Below are 20,288 nucleotides of genomic sequence, written 5' to 3'. Positions count from 1 at the left end.
CAAAATGTCTGGGAAAGGTCACTCATCACCCACTTCAGATTAGGGGCAATCAGAAGCAATTTGTGCTTTCTGCTCGGCCAGAATGATTTGAAATTTATAGAAATGTGCTAGTGTCATTTTTATGCACCTTTTAGACAAAGGGGCTATATGTTGGCAGAACAATGTACATTTTTTAATTTATTTAATATTTTTAACTTTCAAATTAAGACTGCAAATGGAGTAGGAAGTTTTATGATTTTAATATATGAGTTTTATTCTTTAAATGTAAGTAACAAACAAGTTACTTACCTTCGATAACAAATTATTTGGTAGAGACTATCTAGCTGCAGATTCCTTACCTTTGAACTCCCTAGTGTCAGCTTCGAATCCGGAATTTTTCTGCTGAGCAATACCCTGCGTGCGCTGTCGGGTGGCGTCGTTCGGGTCCATGTGGCGTCGCCAGCATCGTTGGAGCCATCTATGACGTCACGGTCTTCCATACAAGCACCACCCCGGCGCGCTTATGTCAGTTCTTTTCCACAACTTCCCAAGCCAGAAGCGCAGTCCTGGTAGAACCAACAAATATTTAGTTTTACACTTGATTGTTTGAGGAAAAAGACATGCCCTTGAAAAAGGGAAAAAATTAAAACATGATGTATATATCCACAGAGCAGGGAGGCCTGGGTTGGTGTAAGGAATCTGCAGCTAGACAGAGTCTCTACCAGATAATTTGTTACCGAAGGTAAGTAACTTGTTCATCTGATAGAGACTTCTAGCTGCAGATTCCTTACCTTAGAACAGATACCCAAGCTATAACTCCTGGTGTTGGGCTGCGAGAACATACTTCACACCAGGAAGTCCTGTAGGACCGAGCGGGCAAAATGCCCCTCTCCTGGCTATCCAAGCTTTAGTGTCTTGCAAACGTGTGCAAGGAAGCCCACGTTGCCGCCTGGCAGATATCCAGCACTAGCACGCCTCGAGCTAACTCTGGTAGCAGCTTACCCCCTGGTAGAGTGAGCTCTCAAGAGGCTGTATCTTGGCCAAAGCGTAGCAAATTTTAATACAAAAAACGACCCAGCGCAAAATGGTTCGTTTCTGGACTGCCCAACCCTTCTTTGCACCAATGTACCCCACAAAGAGTTGGTCGTCCACGCGGAACTCTTCTGTGCGGTCAAGGTAGAACGATAACGTTCTTTTTGGGTCCAGCTGATGGAGACGCTCCTCTTCCTTAGAGGGATGCGGTGGAGCAAAGAAGGTGGGCAGGGTGATATTTTGACCCAGATGGAGAGGGGTCACCATCTTGGGGAGGAAAGAGGCAAGAGTTTTGAGGACTACTTTATCAGGATATATCGTGAGATACTGCGGTTTTGATGATAAAGCCTGCATCTCACTCACTCTCCTGGCAGATGTGATCGCCACTAAGAAGGCTGTTTTGATAGTGAACAGCCGGAGAGGACAGTTACGTAAAGGCTCAAAAGCAGCACACATTAGAAAAGTGAGTACTAGATTAAAGTCCCACTGGGGCATCACAAAAGGCACAGGTAGAAACATATGTACAAGCCCTTTTAAGAATCTTTGTACAACGGGAGACTTAAACAAAGATGGTTGATCGGGCAAGCCGATAAGGCAGCAAGATAGCCCTTAAAAGTCCCTAAGGAGGAACCCTGTTGGGATGGTGATAGAATAAACAGAAGGATATTAGAAAGAAAAGAAGAAAGAGGATCAATAGACCTCTCTGTACAATATGAAACAAAACGTTTCCACAGGCAGGTGTAAATTGACTTAGTAGAGGGAAGCCAGGCTGCCAGAATGACATCACAGACCTCAGGAGGGAGGTCATAAACCATCAACTGTCACCGCTAAATCTCCATGCATGAAGCCACAGAGTTGACAGGTTCGGGTGGAGAACCATTCTCTGCTGCTGCAACAGAAGATCCTCCCAAAGAGGCAACCTGATTAGAGGACTGATGCTCATTTTGAGAAGCTCTGGATACCAGACTCTTCGTGCCCAATTAGGAGCCATTAGAATTACTTGGGCCTGGTCGTTCTTGATTTTCTTGAGCACTCTGGGCAGAAGTGGTATGGGCGGAAAGGTGTACATGAGGCCTGAACTCCACTCGCAAGGAAAAGCGTTGCCTAGCAATAGCCCCCTTGGAAACTCCAACGCGCAAAACTGCTGACATTGCTCGTTCTCTGCGGAGGCGAACAGATCTAACCAAGGCTCTTCCCACTGCTGAAAAAGTCCTTGAGCCACCTCCAGATGGAGATACCACTCGTGATCCGCTAAGCATCACCAGCTGAGTTCGTCCGCCCTGGCGTTCAGAGAACCTGGCAGGTGTTGAACTACCAGGGTTATGCCCTGCTGTTCCAGCCATGTCCAGAGATGCAGAGCCTCTTGACAAAGGGTCAACGACCCCACACAGCTCTGCTTGTTGCAGTACCACACTGCGGTAGTGTTGTCCGTGAACACCTGCACTACCTTCCCTTTCACAACAGGAAGAAATGCTTTTAATGCTAGTAGGAGCACCCGAAGTTCCAACACGTTGATATGGAGCCCGGATTCCGCCGAGTCCAGCGACCCCTGATCTCCACCTCTCCCAGATGGCCGTCCCATCCCAGAAGTGATCCATCCGTCACTACTGTAAGATCTGGTTGGGGAAGGGAGAGGAGTCTGACTTTGACCCAATCGCAGTTCACTAACCACCACTGCAGATCCTTTGCAGTTCCGTCCGAGATCTGAACCACGTCGGTAAGATTTCCCTGATGCTGTGACTATTGGAACTTCAGGTCCCACTACAGAGCCCTCATATGCCATCTGGCATGCTTGACCAAAAGGATGCAGAAAGCCATGAGTTCCAACAGCCTCAGAGTCTGTCTCACCGAAATCCAGGACAGAGGCCGAAACATCAGTATCATAACCTGAATATCCTGGACTCGCTGCTCGGGAGGGTAGGCCTGATACTGCACTGTGTCCAGAACAGCTCCGATGAAAGTGAGCTTCTGAGAGGGAGTCAGGTGTGACTTCGGCACATTTATAGTGAACCCGAGCGAATGTAGGAGGTTCGCCGTCGTCTGGAGATGGGTGACAAGAGCCTGGGGCGTCGGAGCCTTCAACAGCCAATCGTCTAGGTAGGGGAAGACTGAAATCCCTAACCTGCGCAGATGAGCTGCCACCACCGCCATCACTTTGGTGAACACCCAAGGGGCACTGGTGAGACTGAAAGGGAGCAAGGTAAACTGAAAGTGCTCGTGGCCCACCTTGAACCGCAAGTAACGCCTGTGGGCGGGCAGGATGGGGATGTGAAAATACACATCCTGCAAGTCCAACGCTACCATCCAGTCTCCTTGGTCTAGAGCAGACAAGACCTGAGCAAGAGTGAGCATCTTGAATTTCTCCTTCTTGAGGAATAGATTGACATCCCTTAAATCCAGGATAGGGCAAAGATCCTTGTTCTTTTTGGGAATCAGAGAGTAGCGGGAATAACAACCAATGCCTACTTCTGACATCGAGACCCTTTCTATAGCTCACTTTGCCAAGAGAGCTGTAACTTCCTTGTGGAGCAAAACCAAATGGTCCTCCATCAGCCGCTCTTTTATCGGAGCGATAGCAGGAGGGAAAGACTGCAAGGGAATAGCCCTTCTGTATGATCTGCAGGACCCATTTGTCCGTTGTGGTGGAATGCCAGTGAGGGAGATGAAATTGAATCCCCCCCTCCAACTGGACGGACATGGTCTTGCAGAATCACAGTAGGAGGGCTTGGGCGCTGTGGAGGGGGGGGGGGGGCTGTGTGGTGGCTGACCTCTGGCCAGACTCTCTGGGTCTGAAGGTACCACAACCACGTTCTCTCCCGGGATGCTGTGAAGCCGGAGGACGGTGGCTAAGTTGTGGCTGGCGTGGTACCTCGCCCCTTCCGAAGTCTCGAAAGGGGCGAAAGACAGACTGCTGTCAAGCTGGCGCTGAGAGGCCCAAGGATCTGGCTGTAGCTCGAGAATCCTTGAACCTCTCAAGCACGGAGTCTGCCTTCTCACCAAAAAGGCGAGAACCATCAAAGGGCATGTCCATCAAACTCAACTGCACATCCCCTGAAAAGCCAGTAGAACGAACCCAGGCGTGGCGACGTAGGTCGACGCAATCGCTCTACCCAGCGAGCCGGTCGTGTCCAATCCACACATGATTGTAAACTTGGCTGCATCTCTCCCATCCTTGACAGCTTGGGTGAAAGTATCCAGTACACCCTCCGGGACCTGAGGCAGCACCTGTGCCACCATATCACATAAAGTATGGGGAAAAAGGCCCAATAGGCAAGAGGTGTTTACTGACCTCAATGCTAGGCTGGGGGAAGAAAACAACTTCTTCCCAAGTTGGTCCAGCCTCTTGGATTCCCTATCTGGAGGGGCGCAAGGGAAGGCACCACAGGAAGTGGAGGCTTGGACCACCAACCTCTCCGGGGTGGGGTGTTGGGTAAGGAAACTAGGGTCATTTGGAGCAAGTCTATGGCGGCGGCCGAATGTCCTATTCACAGGAGCCCCTGTGCTGGGTTTGAACCATGTTCCCAGAAAGACGTCCGTTAGGGCCTCAGTGAAGGGCAACATCGGGTCAGATGTAGTCACCCCCGGTTAAAGCACCTCTGTCAGGAGATTCGTCCTGACTGGCACCATGGGCAAGTCTAGGTCCAAGACCTCAGCTGCCCTACGCACCACCATAGCATAAGCAGCCCCTTCCTCCGTTGCCACGTAGGGAGAAGAGAGCATGCCAGTATTTGGAGAAGTGTCCAGTCCACTGGCTTCCCCTAGATCCTCATACCAGTCCTGTTCTTGCTCCAATTCACACTCTAAAGGGTCCTCAGACCCCCTCTCACTCTTCTCCTGTGTCTGGCTGTTCAAAATAAGGCTCAGGCAATATTCTGGGCCTAATCGGAGCCGTCAGAATCGTCGCTGTACGATTTTGTTCCAACTCCGGATCATCTGGAATGAGGATGGGGCTACCACCAGTGGGCGCCGGTGGTGGAGGAAGCGTCAACGTTGGACTCGGCGCCAGAGGAGGTTGACTGTGAGATACCGGTCTGGATCTGCTATCGGATCCTGGGTTCCCCAACAGCGCCGAGGTCAAAGCCGCTGCCAAATCCGATGGGCCCCCTGCTGACACCGCGGGCCCGAAGAACCACCCAAGGGTGCAGTCCGCTCAAAAACAAGGCGCATAGCCTCGTAAAACTCTTATTTGAGCAGGGGAGCTCTGGTCCCCGGAAAAGGGGGAAAGCGCTGAGTCGGCCCTGGCGACAGCTCCACGGAACTGCGCTCGGAACGTCGACATTCCTTAGATGCCTTGTCGGCCGACGGGCATGGCGGAAGTCCGCTTGGACTTCTTCTTCTTCTTGTGCCTCTTACCTGAACGTTCTGATGACCATGAATGCGAGGAAGAGGACTTGGGGTTCCAGGAGAGGTGCCGCGATCTCCTCCTACTGTGGGAAAGTGACCTCCTCTGAGTCGCGCCGACCAAAGACGGCTGTTGGGCCGCCAGAAGTTTGAGGGATCTCTCCCTCCAGGCCTTTGGAGCCATGGTCCGAGAGTCGTAACACGATGTCGAATCGTGGTCCTTTTCCAGACACCGGAGACACACACTGTGTGGATCCGTAACCAACATAATGCGATGACATGCACCACATAGCTTGAATCCTGTCTTTCTAGAAGACATGTTCAAATGAATCAAGCAAAAAACCTTGACAATCGTCGAAAAAAAAAAAAGGGTAGCTCTTTCCGGATCTGCGCTTAACCGGCGCGAAGGCAAAGGACTGACGTACGCGCGCCGGGGTGGTGCTTATATGGAAGACCGTGACGTCACAGATGGCTCCAAAGACGATGTCGATGCCACGCGGAGCCGGAGGAGGCACGCGGATCCGAACGACGCCACCCGACGGCATGCGCAGGGCACTGCTCCGCAGAAAAATTCTGGATTCTAAGCTGACATCAGGGAATTCTAAGGTAAGGAATCTGCAGCTAGAAGTCTCTATCACAAGTTTTATGTATTTATGCGATTTATGGTTATTATTATATAACCGAATAAAGAAGAATTGATTGTGTGAGAACATTACCATTTCTTACTTTTCACGAGTTATAAATACATAAATAATCACAGAAGGGAAAGAAAACATGTGGGGCTCAATGGGCTATTTATGGGCGACATGGGACTGCTTATGCGCTCCTATTAAGTTTTTCTTCTCTAGTTTAATACCTGTTTGGCTTTCAACATCTGCCCATTCTCCTTTCCTGAACGGGTAGTCATAATCTGCCCACAACAGCCCTATCTAGCCTTAACATGTCTGCCTATGCAGGACGTAGAGACCCCCATTATGTCATGAAACTGGCTATGCAGAACCCACTGACCAGTAAGCAAGTAAATAGTGATCAAGGGTTGCAATGGTGTTTTTTTTTGCATGTAGCATGGCGTCCTCTGTGGATCTTGATAGTGGGAATGGTGAAGACAAGAGGAGGAGAAAGCAAGGAAAGAAGCTGGAGAGTGAGCCAGGTACTGGCATAATGCAGCAAGGGTTACCGCCCAGACTGACTGCCCGCATGCAGCACTGTGTTCTGATGCCTTATTTGCTGAACTGCACTCGGAGTGGCTTATTATTTTGTATGGTATATAGTTAAATAAGGGAGTCTTTATCAGAATACCGAGCAGGCACAAGGACACATTCATTTTTGTAAGCACGGAGACATTAAGTGATTTGCCCAAAACCAGAGTGTTGAGCTGACGCCTAGACTCAAACCTGGTTCCTAGCTCTTAAGTCAGCAGCAGCAGTTCTGTTAAAAGTTTATTACTACTTTTTCAGCTCCTGTAGATTCCATGTACTTTTGAGCAGAATATATTTTGAAACACCCCACTTTAAACAGACCATCGAAACTTGCCACCCATTTGCTGTAAAATGCCACTTTGAGTCATTTGAGGTGCATGAAATTGACAACACTTATAACACATCTAAATATTGTTTTCCCCTTTCTATGTGAGATAGATAATATTCTCTATATCAGCTGTGTTTGTATAGTTTTACCAAATTCAGGACACCACTTCAGAGCGCTAATAAAAACATGACAAACCTCACGTCCCTTGTCAAGCAGTTTCAAATATAAATGACCTTAGTGCAGGTCTCCGCGAGTCAGCCTCAGCACTACATAAACTGTGTTTTATTGCAGCCATGTATCAGTGAGCACCGTTAGTGACCCTTGTGCATACAAGGAAAATGCCCCCCCACCCTTCATATTGGTGGCCTATTGAAATAGAGCTATGACTGGAGTTTAGATGCCCATTAACATGCACGGGTCCGGTATCACTGCACCTGCTGAACTAATTATATTTCCGTCTCTGACAGGTAACTACAAATGTTTATTACTTTTTGATCTGTAACTACCCAACTGTTTCTGTATATTGAGCCAGTACATAAGTAAAGTGTCCGCCGAAATAAATTACCTCTAGGCGCTGGCCATCCGGGCTGAGATGTGAGCAGCAGTTGAGGTTTAGCCTGTCGCTAAAAGCCATTTACTCACTAGGTTGAGACGGCAGCCAATGAAGCCTTTTTCTGGCCTCTGTCATGTGATCATTTTGTGAAACTGGCTGGCCATCTTGCTGCAGCCTTGGATACTTTTTGCAATCTGATCACAAGATTACAAAACAGTCTCCCATGTGACACATTTCTCTTTGCACTTTTTATCATGCACAAACATGGTCCATGTGCTTTGGAGCGCTTTACGTGGGCAATTACATTACAAAAGGTCAGATTACTATTACAATAATAATGAGAATGCTTGAATTGACCATTCCGGATTAGTTTTCCCCATCTTGCCCTCCTCCAACTGTCCATTCTGTTTACGCATCCTCCGCTGTTAGCTCTTTATTCCCCACCCTTCTCCATCGTGTTGTCTGCCCTGCCTGATCCCCCCCACCCCATGCTCGTCTAAGACATATTGCACATCATTGCTGGCTGCTGTGCAACATCACTAAAAGGGGTAAAAAGTGCTATATCGTGGTCAATGCTGGCCCCATCATAGCGCTTATTTACTTTATTTTTTAATTTAATTCCTTGTTGTACAACCGTTCATGATACAGTGCAACATGTAAGAAAACATTAACAAAGTGAATAGATCTCGTATAGGCACAACCTGTTGGATGTGCCAATGTTTGTTTAGTTGTATATAGGTCCAGTGACATTCTGAAACAATGCAGCACGCACAAGACAACTGTGCTCTGTACTTTTTGTGTGTGTGTGTGTGTGTGTATGTGTATGTGTGTGAGAACTTTCACTAACCTGGGTACAAGAGCTGTGCATCAGTCCAGGGTAAGTTTTAAACTGAACTTTAGAGGGATTTACAACACACTTGAGCTTTTCAGAAGTTAGGGCTCCGAAGCGGACTGGAATCATGGGGTCCATCTCCCCATGACACTGCAGGATGGGAATGTCCTTGTTCACACCATTGCCAGCAGCCTGAAGAAAAGATGAACATAGGAATGTCAGCAACCCAACTGTACAAGTTTGGAATGTGATGTGCACGCTGCAACCTTCTCCAAGGCCCCGCAGTTGATTATCTTCAGGAGCCAGCTGCAACATGTCTACAGCTCTAGACGGATGAACCTTAAGAAATTGACCCACTGCTCTTTTGAAAATCTCGCTGCAAACTACTTTGCTGTGTGTTGCAAGTACTAATGTGATCAGCATTGGTCCACAACATGTCAAGGATGAGTACACTGTGCAACACTCTTTAAATTCTGGGCTTGGTGATGTGGGGAAGTGGTTCTTTATTACACACAATAGAGGTTCAGATCTGTCAGCAACAGAAGCTGCTTCTCCATGTCTGGCATGGGTTTCACACTGAAGGCTCGAGGCTCTGCTAGCTACACTTACCCGCTGCACTTCCAAGGAAGGTAGCTGCAATGATAACTCTCAGCAGAGCTCTTCAAACAGAGCATACGCAGAGGTGGTAGCTTTGACAATATTTCTTCCTTTTTAGGACAACACTTTCTTGCTACTTCTTCATTTCATATATTGCGTACAGCTTTCTTCTCAGACTTGCACCCTTCCTTGTTTTTTTTAATGTGTCTGTTGTCCCTTCTATGCTCCAATATCGGAAAATGTGCTTTACCCATCTGAAGGCCAGAAGGATCACTCACCTGAGGAAATGTTTGGTGAAGAGGCAGCCAGCAGCTGAGCCCTACAACTCCGCAAAGCTTGTGTTGGCAGGTGAGAGCTGTGTACAGTGAAAGAGCACCTCCCTATAACAGAAGGAAAAGATACTAATCAAGGGAAAAGACAGCCTTTTACACACACACAATGCTAATAATACCCTGCTCTTGTGTCTGCCCACAGGGAAAGGCAGACTCAGTCTTATTCTGTATTTCCATCTTCCTGAAGTGGAATTTTGCTAGTCATGGGAGTCAAGAGTATGTTTGTAGTTAGTCTTACAAAACGCTCCCCAACCAATAATTTTAAGTTCAACAATTAGTCTAAGATGCTATAGCACTGCTTGTAAAAACGTGTGTGCGCACACACACACAAAGCTTTGCATGGCAGTCTCGACTATATACTAGGACCGCAGTCAACTACTGGGCAGAGAAAATATGGCATTATTTTAGTCACAGAACATAAAACCCAATTCAGAAACATATCTCAAAAAGGTCTAGAACTTTGATTATAATACAATCTGTTGGTGCAATCCAGATGTTCTCAATATTAAGCCATTTCTTCAGATCATAAGCCATCATTGTAACTAGTAAGTTAGGCATCATACGAATGTGAACATTTTATAAATTGGGCTTTAATTGTACGAGAAAAATATATGCAAATTGGCAACCTTCCTCAAGTAACAACTTTAACTGAAATTAATAAAAGTAGCATGGATGTATAAAAATCATGACACACTGAGTAACAAAGTTTCATCCTCAAGAACCGATATGCCAAGAACTTAAAAGTGGGATCATAAAGGGTTCTCATTGCTTCCCAATTTGGACAGCAGCTGACCAAAATTCGATGACATTGATCTGTCTGGGTAGGGCAGGGGTCAAGAGATCTCAGCTCAAGCACTGCACAGAAAGAACGACCCTGTAACTCCTCTGAAAATAACACCTTGAGTGCTTAAAGGCTTCTATATACAAGTTTCCACAAGTTGAATAGCAAAAGGTCCTTTTCCTCTTTTACGGACTTACATACCAAATTTGTTTTTTATAATGAAAACGGCGGCAGTGTAATCATACACCAAGAAAGACGGTGACTGCGACAAAAGTGTGAGTTTCCCCCAAAAATGAATTGGCCAATAGAGCAAAAAAAAGGCGAGGATGCTTCCCTCATATTCTTGTGATCAAATGTAAAAAGCAGGAGCAATGAAAAAGCTGGTACGGCCGTGCTCCCAGCAGGTATGACTTAGAAGGTTTTCTTGAGAAGAATTGATGTTAAAACGAATGGTATTCCTAAAAGCATGATAGCTACGCCAATAGAATACTCGTAATGATGATTTTCACTGTGAAATAGGAATGGATCACCTCAAATTTTAGAAAGACACAATCTGTGGCCAACAAGAAAGTGGGGTGCCTCTACAGTGAAGTGGATAAGATGTTGGTCCGTAATCTTTATAGATGCAATATGGCTACAAATTAGTTGAAATCAGTAAGTGTATAAACAGTACAATTGAAGAAGACTATGTGAAATCAACTGCCAGGACAATAGCAATATGAACCTTTAAATTTTAAGCCTGAGGAAAATAGTGCAATTCTTTGCACTTATCCATTTCAATGTTCTCAAGTAAGTGGTCTTCCATCGGCTTCTCTTAGAACTGCAAGCAAAGTAACCCATGGGTTGAATAAAAAAAAAACACAACCCTCAGTATTAAACCCCTCAGGATTACCCATTTGTAATCTAAAACCTGAACCCCTTGACCACTTCTCAAATTAGAGTAACCTATTGGGTCACATACACACATTATGTGCTAGCTTGAGGGATGTGTTTCCAAACAACACATGCAGAGCCCACCCGGTTTAAGTACTGGCTATCCTCATCATATCCCAAGTTGAGCGAAAGCAAGATACTTCCTGCATGCTTTGAGCAGACTCCCAGAGGGCTGATTAATGTTGTAGTGTTTTAAGTGATGTCCACACGATCACTTAAAGCGGTACACAACAAGAGTTTTTTTAACACACCTTTGTACTGCGTTTTTTTCCAACAGAAATGGCTAAACATGTGAAGCATACATTCGCAATGGTCAAGCCCGTGGGGCAAAGCTCCCACTACTATCTAGGGGAAAGAAGCCAGGGTAGTAGGTTGGAAGGTGGTGGGGTGGATGTTAGGGGGGAGGGGGGGAGAGGAGAATAGTGGGGCTCATCAGGAGGTGTGCCTCCAACGTATGAAAGACTTGTGGGTCCTGTGGGAGAGAGGAAGCCCAATGGGAAGGGGAAGGCCACCAAAGATATGCAACAGTCCTCAAGAGAACGGGATGGTGAAGTCCGGGGAACACTGACTGATGGACAATCAATTTAGAGAGTAATGCCTCTCAGCTAAAGGCCAACGGAGAGTCGGGGAGACCTCTGGCGTCCTCCCCATGAAATGCCACTGCCTCAGCCTTAGCACATCGGGTAAACAATGCCACCACTGAGCAGGGTCAGGTTGAATGGATGACTTCTAGTGAAATGCGATTGTCTTCTTAGCCAGTATGAGTGCCAAGTCAAGGAAACTGGCAGTGGCCTTGCAGCTACTCGGCCTATAGTATATGCCCAGAGCGCCCACCTCCCAGGTAGAAATATTCAGAATGCCTGTGAGGCGCTCCAGTTGTGTGAGAACAGTTGGCCAGTACCTGTGCAAATGTGTGCAATCCCATAGAATGTGTTTCAGGTCAATCCCCGGAGCGCTAAATCTGGAAAACGTGTCAGAGGCGGCGGGAAAGATGAGCAGTTTGGTTCAGGGACAAATATGCCGATGAAGGATGTAAAATTGGATTCGTTTACGGCGGGCATTGTAAGATACCTGCAGGTACACCAGTGCCTTCTCCCATTTCCTGCCGTGAAGTGATCTGACAATCTCCAACTCCCAAACGCCCATAAAGGCTGGAGTGTTACCTGTGTGTATGCGAGCACAGCCTTAGTAAGCCAAGTGATCAACCTATGACAGGCACCTACAGTGTGGAGTGTCTGCAGGAGTTGGTATTTGATTGGTTCAGGAACCTAAGTCCCCATGGTGGTCTCCAGCTCCACCCTCATACACCACAGATTTCGGAGTGATAGTCTCTAGAATAACAACACCTTGGTATGAGGGAGGTGGGGGTGGGGTTTGGGCAGGAAAGAGAGGTAGTGTTACACCATACTGTTCTTTTGCTCTTACCTGTGAAAATCCTCCTAATATAATGCGATGGGCTGGGATTCCATTCTTCACCTCATGCTCTATAATAGCTTTGACTGTGGGGGGGGGGAGGGGGGACATAAAAAAAGGAAAATTAGATTAATGCATTATCCCTGTTATACAGATAAACGATGGGAGTCTTCAGACATAAGTGAGAACAAATCATTATATCACGCAAGGAGAGTTTATGTGATAGGCACCAGTGAAGGACTCATCCCAAAATGGCTACAGAACCTGAGGAGAAAAAGTGTCCTTATTGATGTTTAAAAAAAAAAAAAAAAACTGCTCTCCTTGGGCCCCCAAGGTAACTGGATCAAAACACATTAGAAACAAGCATCTGCCTGGGTCTGAAGGTTTCTTACATTTTCTAGCCAGCAAGAATACCCGGGATATTTCTGGCATCTTCTTCTGTCAGCCACAGCCGCCCTTCTTCAAAATAGATGATTATGCTATCTCTGTTTCTGGTTTCATGCCAATTCCAAATCGGCAATCATGACTGTATCCCTAATTGACAGAAAAGTGCTCTACTGTTGTATGGTGTGAACTTCTCAAATCCAGGGTTTGGCACATGCCATCCAACACACAAGAAAAACAAACTCAACATCTGTTCTGACAGTTATCCATCATACAAATACAATTATCAAATCAACTTTCCCTACAGGAATGCATCGGCTCTGATTTAATAATTAGGTACAACTTTGAAGTGATGAGAATCAGGTCAGCTTCAGCTGCCATTCGTCAGCCTCTTCCACATTATGTAAATTAAATGAACAAGTGGCCCTCTTGTGGGATATGCAACAGAACAGCATTGGTATCCCAGGACCCAACAAGAAACAGCACTTGTCTCTTTCCAATACAATGCAATACAAATAATGTAAATCTACCACATTTCAAACGAAGCTTGCTTCAGGAAAAAAGGAAGCAAAAAGCAATATTTTTTGCTGGAACATCTTCATATCACTCCTTGAATAGAATTACAATGGAAAAGCTTAACTGATCAGTCAATACAAAAAGGTCTGAAATGAACAAATGCATACATTTCTTGCTCAAATGCTAGACTTGGAACTCAAAAAAGGCAGAAAACTAAAGTAGTACGTAATACTGAAGAAATAGCAAGTAGGCTTATCTGATATGCCCAACTTTAGACCAATTCCATATCCAGCCAAGCTGCGTGAACCCGGTGTTACAATGGCACAGACTTTTTCCCCAGAAAACCAAACTGCTGGATCTTCTACACACAGGTTTCAGGACGGTACAAGGCACAGAGTGAGGGCCTGTCTTCACCTACATCTTCGATGAAATTTGAAGGTAATAGCATTAGGGGTCTAATATCAGTAGCTACAACTTCCTACAACAGAATGTATAAAACCCTGACCCTACACCCATCACTGTCCAAATATGCAACTAACTGGTTACTAGGGCGCTCAATAGTACATGCTTCCACAAGCTACCTAAATAACTAGTGGGCAATGTGCATGCTCATGGAATATGACGACCCAGCCCTGCAAACCCCCTAACTCACTAAGGTTGAAATACTCAACTAAAGCACAGACCTTTGCTCCACATCTCTAGAAATCAAATCAGATTTCAGTCTCTGACAGAAACCTCAGAGAAATGTATAAGGTTATCCCCGGATTACTGAATGTGCTGCAAAGCCATAACAATGGTAGATCAGGTTGTGAACTAAGAATGACAATATCTAAAGTCTTCAGTATCATTCTTCAGGACATTGATTCTTTTGGCAAGGCTTCATACACTAGCACCTTTAGGCACCCCTGGAAAGGGTTAAAAAATGCCCTCAATACATTACAAATACTCACAACTTCCTCCCGGTTTCCACCTTCCTCTGGTGTCATTATTTGTTGGATGCCAGAGGCCTCTACCTTGTTCACACTTTTTTAAATGCCTTTATGGTGACACTGGTTACGCAGATTCACTGTGACCGACTGCCACTCTTCAAACATCAAGTATCCACAGACAAGTACAGGTCCTTCTTCACCACTGGATATGTTGTAACAACTTAAACATTATTCCTCTCAAAGTAGGAATGATGGTGATAACCTTTGTGGCATTACCTTGCTAAATTACCCTACTGGAGGCCATTCATGGATATGGCAATGGCACCTGAAATTTCCAATGTGTTTGCAGTTAGTTTCTTCCACTTAGGTTTTGTTTATCATCTTGTCCAAAGTCAATTGTGCTTGAAGTGCTTCTTTCAGACTTCCTGAAAGCATACACAACTGCTTACAGAGGCAACAGATTAATGAAGTTCGTACACTACACAGCCTTCGACAACGTGAACTCCGAGCTACTGCCATTACATCTCTACTTTTGTTGCCGTTTAAGAATGATTTACATTCAATTCTCTCTGCACAGAGTACAAGCTTGTTTGTTATTCTCCTCCCTTCCTATAAAAGGAGAGTGTACTAGAATAACCAACCAGAAGCTAGAGCTATGGCCACCTAATGTAAAATTGCAGATGGCAAGATTAAAGTCTATTCTGATGTCCAAGCTTTCATGATGCACTCATCCAAACTGTGAACTATGCAGCCCTACAACCGAAACCAATGGAACAGCAATTACCATGGACATGCCTAGAAAACACACCCATTTCCTTTTCAATAATACTCACTGCATGCCTGTGCACCTTAGGAGCCTAGTTTGCGCTAGCTTTTCTGTGGTCATTGTTACCCATAGTTGTGCTCCACAACTTGCAAAGAACATTGGGCAGGAACAGCAGCAGCAGGACCTCGAAGTTCAGCACTGGACACCAGAAGGTCAATGTGCCCCACCAATGCAATGTGTGGAAGAGAGGGTTTATCTAAGTCTTATGAAATGACCTTTCCAAGATGGTGCTCATCCATGACTGTGTGAGCTTTCTAATCGAAGATAAAGCTGGAATCTTTTCTGGTGGTGTCAGTTGCTATTTGAACCATTCATAAAAGGAGGTATTATGAGCAACGACCGTCTCTCACAGCATTAGTTATAGTATGTTTTTGTTTCATTCATCATTCACTAGCTACTATTTCTGTCCACAAATTTTATTAATTAAAGTCAGATTTCCCTTTGGATCTTCTACTGGATGTCCTTGCTAAGGTAATTTCTCTGTTCTGATGTCAGCGAAAGTTTGGTGCCTTGCTTGTCTACTTCTGCTGCAAGGCTGCCAAAGAGGTTTTTGCCTTTTCTATTTTACCTCCTAACAAGACACTGTTCTTGTGCGTTATTAAGCGCAGGATGCCACAATGGTTGCTGGGAGGAACCATCCATGACGAGGGCTTCATGAAGGAAACTTGAAAGACTTTCTCAGCATTCATTCCTAGACAGATTGTGATTCCTGTGACTCCATAGGTTTGCCTATGATATGCACCCTTATCGGGAACTAGCACAAGACAGAAGGCATTAAGACTGACATTGGTTTTAAGGTCTAGTGATATCCCAGTAGTTCTTTTAAGCAACCTACTTTTTCTGGGGACTCTGATAAAATATATTTTGGATTCTCTCACAGTGCATAAAGCATTCCACAATGCTCAATTCAATAAACACCAATTAAAGGTGGGTTACTTTGATCAGTTGCCTTACTGAACATCCATTGACTTGGACACCTCCTCTAACAACAAATTTGATTGCCTGTTTGGTAACTTCAGATACCTACTTACTTGAGTTTAAGATGTTTGAATGTCCCGATTTAGAGCATTTCGCTGAAAAAGCATTGTGCAATATTCAGCGAGGTGGAACAGATATTTTGAGTTATGTGACCAATAAACTGCTGAGACTATTTAGGTTTGAATAAAGAATTCAACTGGCTCCTTTCTGATGAGACTTGAAAGACGACATTAAGGATGAGTTGTATTTGTTTGTAATGCTGTACTTTTTTCCTGAAATTGCTGATTCAGTGCTGCTAATTGGACATCGGCTACAGTAAAAATAAAAAGAAACAAGGAAGTCCAGAGAGAAGTATTTTAATTCTGCTAGAGAGTCTCCATTTGGAAGACAAAAAGTAACAGCCCATAAATATTGGGGTAGCCAAGCAATCTTTGACTAAACATGAGAAGGAATGCTATGCAAAGCTGGGCTGATTTCATACTGTGGTGGTGTAGGACATGGTGATTCAGATCTATCCCAAACATCCTCAAATAAATGTTTTAGGAACCTAATCAACACCCGAGAAAGAGAAGAAGGGAGGAGTTATTTGGCTTATACCAGATCTGCAATGAATAACATTGACAATCATTTGCTTGTTTCACCAATCACCTTGAGAACGAAGAAAGAGAAAGTTTTTAATGTATGTACACTGTTAGGTGATGGTGTCTGTGGAATGTTCATTAATCTAGATTGGGCCCCTAAACATATTATTTCAAAGAGATAAAAAGATTCCTTAAGTAAATCAAACTGTTGATGCTACAGCATTAACTTGAGGTCCAGTTCCAGAAGTCTCATTGCCAATGGAGGTCTCTTGAGATCATAGCAAAATGCTTTCCTTTGGTATTATTACCACCCCAATGAATGCTGCAATAATCTGAATAGCTTGGTTGAAGACCCATAATCCATATGTCAATCAGTTTATTACAACAATCGCTTTTTCATTACAGTTTGTCACGATTATTGGTATGCTTCAGGAAGTTACTGGCCACCAAATTATGAGATAAAGAATTCTACATCAAATTTAATTGAGCTAATATTTCTTCTGCATCACTTCTGATCATGCCTGTTCTTCAGTTTGTGCCAAGCTTAAATTATGCTCCCTTCCCCCTCAAAGGAATTATGATTGACTCATACCAATTGAACCTAGCACTATTGTTCCTTCTGGGCTTATGTATTCGTCATTAGATATGGAGAAGGTAATACTGAAGGCTTGTTTGCAGGAAAAATTGCAAAAGTGATTAATTGTATCAACTTGCTCACTAGCTAGGACATCACTGTTTTTATACCAGAGATGGATCAAAATCTTGTGTTGATTAAAGGGGTTTAAATAAAGTTATGATCAAGGATTGTTATCCTTTAGCTCCCAAAGTTAAACCATCAAAGGAGCACACATTTTCACTGACTTTGATTTTCAGGGTTCTTTTTTCCTGCATATAAAGATGATGATGAGTAGAAAAGGGCTTTCTGCACCCCATATGCGCATTTTGAATCTCATGTAATGCTCCTACTGTATTTCAACACTTTATGGATTCAATATTTCCTGACATTATGAGTCACTTTGATTTGCTGTTTCTGGATGATATTTTTTATTTTTCTTCAATGGTACTTATGGAACATGAAGAACATGCACGTCTGGTCAAAAAGTGAATTCAAGAAGAAAGACTATCTTGAGTTTAGACTGGATGCCCCTAGTTTTTCCATCAACTTAAAACAAGTATTAGCACTTTTGGAACAGGCACAGACAAATTGAATCAGGTAAGTTACCTGTAGGAATGGTTTTATAGTGCGAAGAACTTTCTGGATTCACATGCTGTGCATTATTCCACCATCTAGTGGCTAGGTCCAGAACTCTACTCTTGCAGTAGCGTCTTTTTTCTTTCCTTTTTTATGTTGTTGTTGGGCGTCGACCATTTGGTGCTTATTCTAGCCTCTTCTGGTGTCACATGCCCTCCCGGCAAGCCTCTGCGCATGGTTGTCAGTTTCAGATTCTTTTTCCCTGGTGATTGGCTGTCCTTTCACTGTCCCCTGGCCTTCTTCTTGATTCTACCTTATTTATGCCCCTGTTTACTTTGCCGCGTTTCATTTCCTGTGGAGGGGGGTGGGTCGCATGTGAATCCTGAAAATTCTTCAAGCTGCAAAATTGTTCCTACAGGTAAGCAACTGTTTGATTTTAACAGCGGGAATCTTTTCTGGATTCACATACTGTACATCAATATCGTAGTGGTTTCTTCACTGTGGTGGCTGGCTTGGAGATAAGGTTGAGCTTGTGAACAAACATTTCAGTACTCTCTGCCCCACCTGTGCTTCTCTGTTCACCTGGACATCTATGCAGTAGTGTTTTGTGAATGTGTGGCTGACATACGTATGTCGCTGCCGTACATATATCGCTCAACAAACAGTTGCCAGAATGGCTACTGTAGCTCCCTTCATTTTTGTTGAGTGTGCTCTTGGTTTCGTTTCTACCTGCATGCCAGCCTTTTTGCAACACATTTGAATTGTCCGAGTTATCCATCTTACGATGGTGCTCTTAGTGACTGGTTTCCCTTTGTTATTGGCTGCAAAATGATACAAAGAGCTGTTTCCTATCCCAATTGTTTTTTCCTTGCCAAATAATACATTGTTGTGTACTTGCATGAAAGGTTCATATATGGTGGGTGCTTGTAGTTCGCTTACTTTGCGAAGCACTGTCATTGCAATTAGAAACGCTGTCTTCACTTCAAGGTGTGTAGGAAGGTACCCTCTTTTTGGCATTGTTACCTCCACTTTTTACCAAGCAGTATGCTTTGGCTGTTTTCACTGTGATCCTGCTAACCAGAAGCCCAGTGACTGTGCTCTCTCCCTCTAAATTTGGTTGCCTAGGACTGAGCGGACCTCACAATTGGCATACGGGTGCCCCCATATAAGTCCCAAGTGTATGGTACATAGTACCCAGGGCATTGGGGCAACAGGAGTTCCCCATAGGATGCAGCATGTATTATGCCACCCACAGGAGCCCATTCAAAATGTGTCTGCAGGCCTGCCATTGCAGCCTGCATGAAAAGGTGCATGCACCCTTTCCACCACACATCACTACACCAGGTTACTTAAGTCATCTCTATCGTAGGCCCTTCTAGCCCAGAGGGCAGGGTGCAGGTCCTTTTGTGTAAGGCACTTCTGCATGAACAGAAGTGCCCCGTATGAACTCCAGCTCTATTACACTGGACTTCATACGTGTGGGGAAACCATTTCACCCATGTACGGGACACCTGTGTCAAGCTACATAACGGTAACTCCGAACCTGGGAATGTTTGGTATCAAACATGTCTGAATCATAGCCCAGTCCTGTTGCCAGTATTGCTGTATGATTCCATGCACTATGGGGGTGCTCCTGAGAGGACCTGCAGCATTGCTCCTACCAGTCTCCTGGGGTTTTCTGGGCAGCCAGTGCTGCTGCCACCCCTCAGACTGGTTTCTGCCCTCCTGCTAATTGACCAGCTCAGGGAGAGGAAGTCAGAACAAAGAATTTTCAGTGGGAGAGGGAGGTAACTCTCCCTTGGAAAAAGGCGTGAGAAGGCTTGGGAGGGGTAGGCACCCCAAGCCACCGGTATGCTTTCAAGGGCACATTTGGTGCACTCCTTGCATAAACTGGTTTGCACCAGTCCAGGGACCCCTGACTACTGCTCTAGTGCAAAAATGGACAATAGGAAGGGGAGTGGCCACTTCCCTGTCCATCACCACCCCAAGGGTGGTGCCCAGAGCTCCTCCAGGTGGCCACTTGATTCTGTCATCTTAAATCCAAGGTGGGCAGAGGCCTCTGGGAGCATCTGAGTGGCCAGGTCAGGCAGGTGACATCACAGCCCCATCCTGATAGGTGGTCACTTTGCAGGTGACCAAGCCCCCTTCCTGGGCTATTTAGGGTCTCCCTCTTGGGTGGGCCCTCAGAACGTTTACTTAATCTTCTGGCCACCAGAGCCGCAACTGGACTCTTTAGGAACCAACAATCTGCAACTTCAGCGACAACTCAGCTTTGCAACATTTTTTCTCTGGCTCCTTCCAGAAACTGCAACACTTCCCCGGTTGTACATCCTCCGAGGTCGACAAGACTTCAGCCTGCACCAAGAAGTAAGAAGGAAGCTCCCTTGAAGTGAAGGAGTCACTCCCCTGCATCTGCAGGCACCAACTGCAACGATGACTGGCTGCATGGATCTTCTCTCCTCTGGAGCTGCGTGGATCTTGCATCACAGGTCATGGTCTGGAGTCGTCCCCTTGGTCCTCTCTGCCAGCTTTCCAGCTTAGGAGATGGTAAGACATTGCCTC

The 20,288-nt window shown here is 45.3% G+C and overlaps 1 protein-coding gene across 2 annotated transcripts in view; it reads right to left on the bottom strand.

The window, feature by feature from the left end:
• LYPLA2 (lysophospholipase 2) overlaps window positions 1-20,288 on the bottom strand; it is a 94,335-nt gene that overhangs the window by 29,959 nt on the left and 44,088 nt on the right. For both annotated transcript variants that reach the window (XM_069223454.1, XM_069223453.1), the window contains exons 7-9: window positions 12,333-12,406; window positions 9,140-9,241; window positions 8,280-8,456 (exon numbers count right to left, since the gene is read on the bottom strand). In XM_069223454.1, the coding sequence (XP_069079555.1) occupies window positions 8,280-8,456; window positions 9,140-9,241; window positions 12,333-12,406 (353 nt within the window). The remainder of the gene's footprint in view (window positions 1-8,279; window positions 8,457-9,139; window positions 9,242-12,332; window positions 12,407-20,288) is intronic.

Source organism: Pleurodeles waltl, chromosome 3_1 (assembly GCF_031143425.1).
Source record: "Pleurodeles waltl isolate 20211129_DDA chromosome 3_1, aPleWal1.hap1.20221129, whole genome shotgun sequence".
Lineage (NCBI taxonomy): Eukaryota > Metazoa > Chordata > Amphibia > Caudata > Salamandridae > Pleurodeles > Pleurodeles waltl.
The sequence above is the reverse complement of the archived record's forward strand: the minus strand, read 5'-3'. Positions and strand labels throughout refer to the sequence as shown.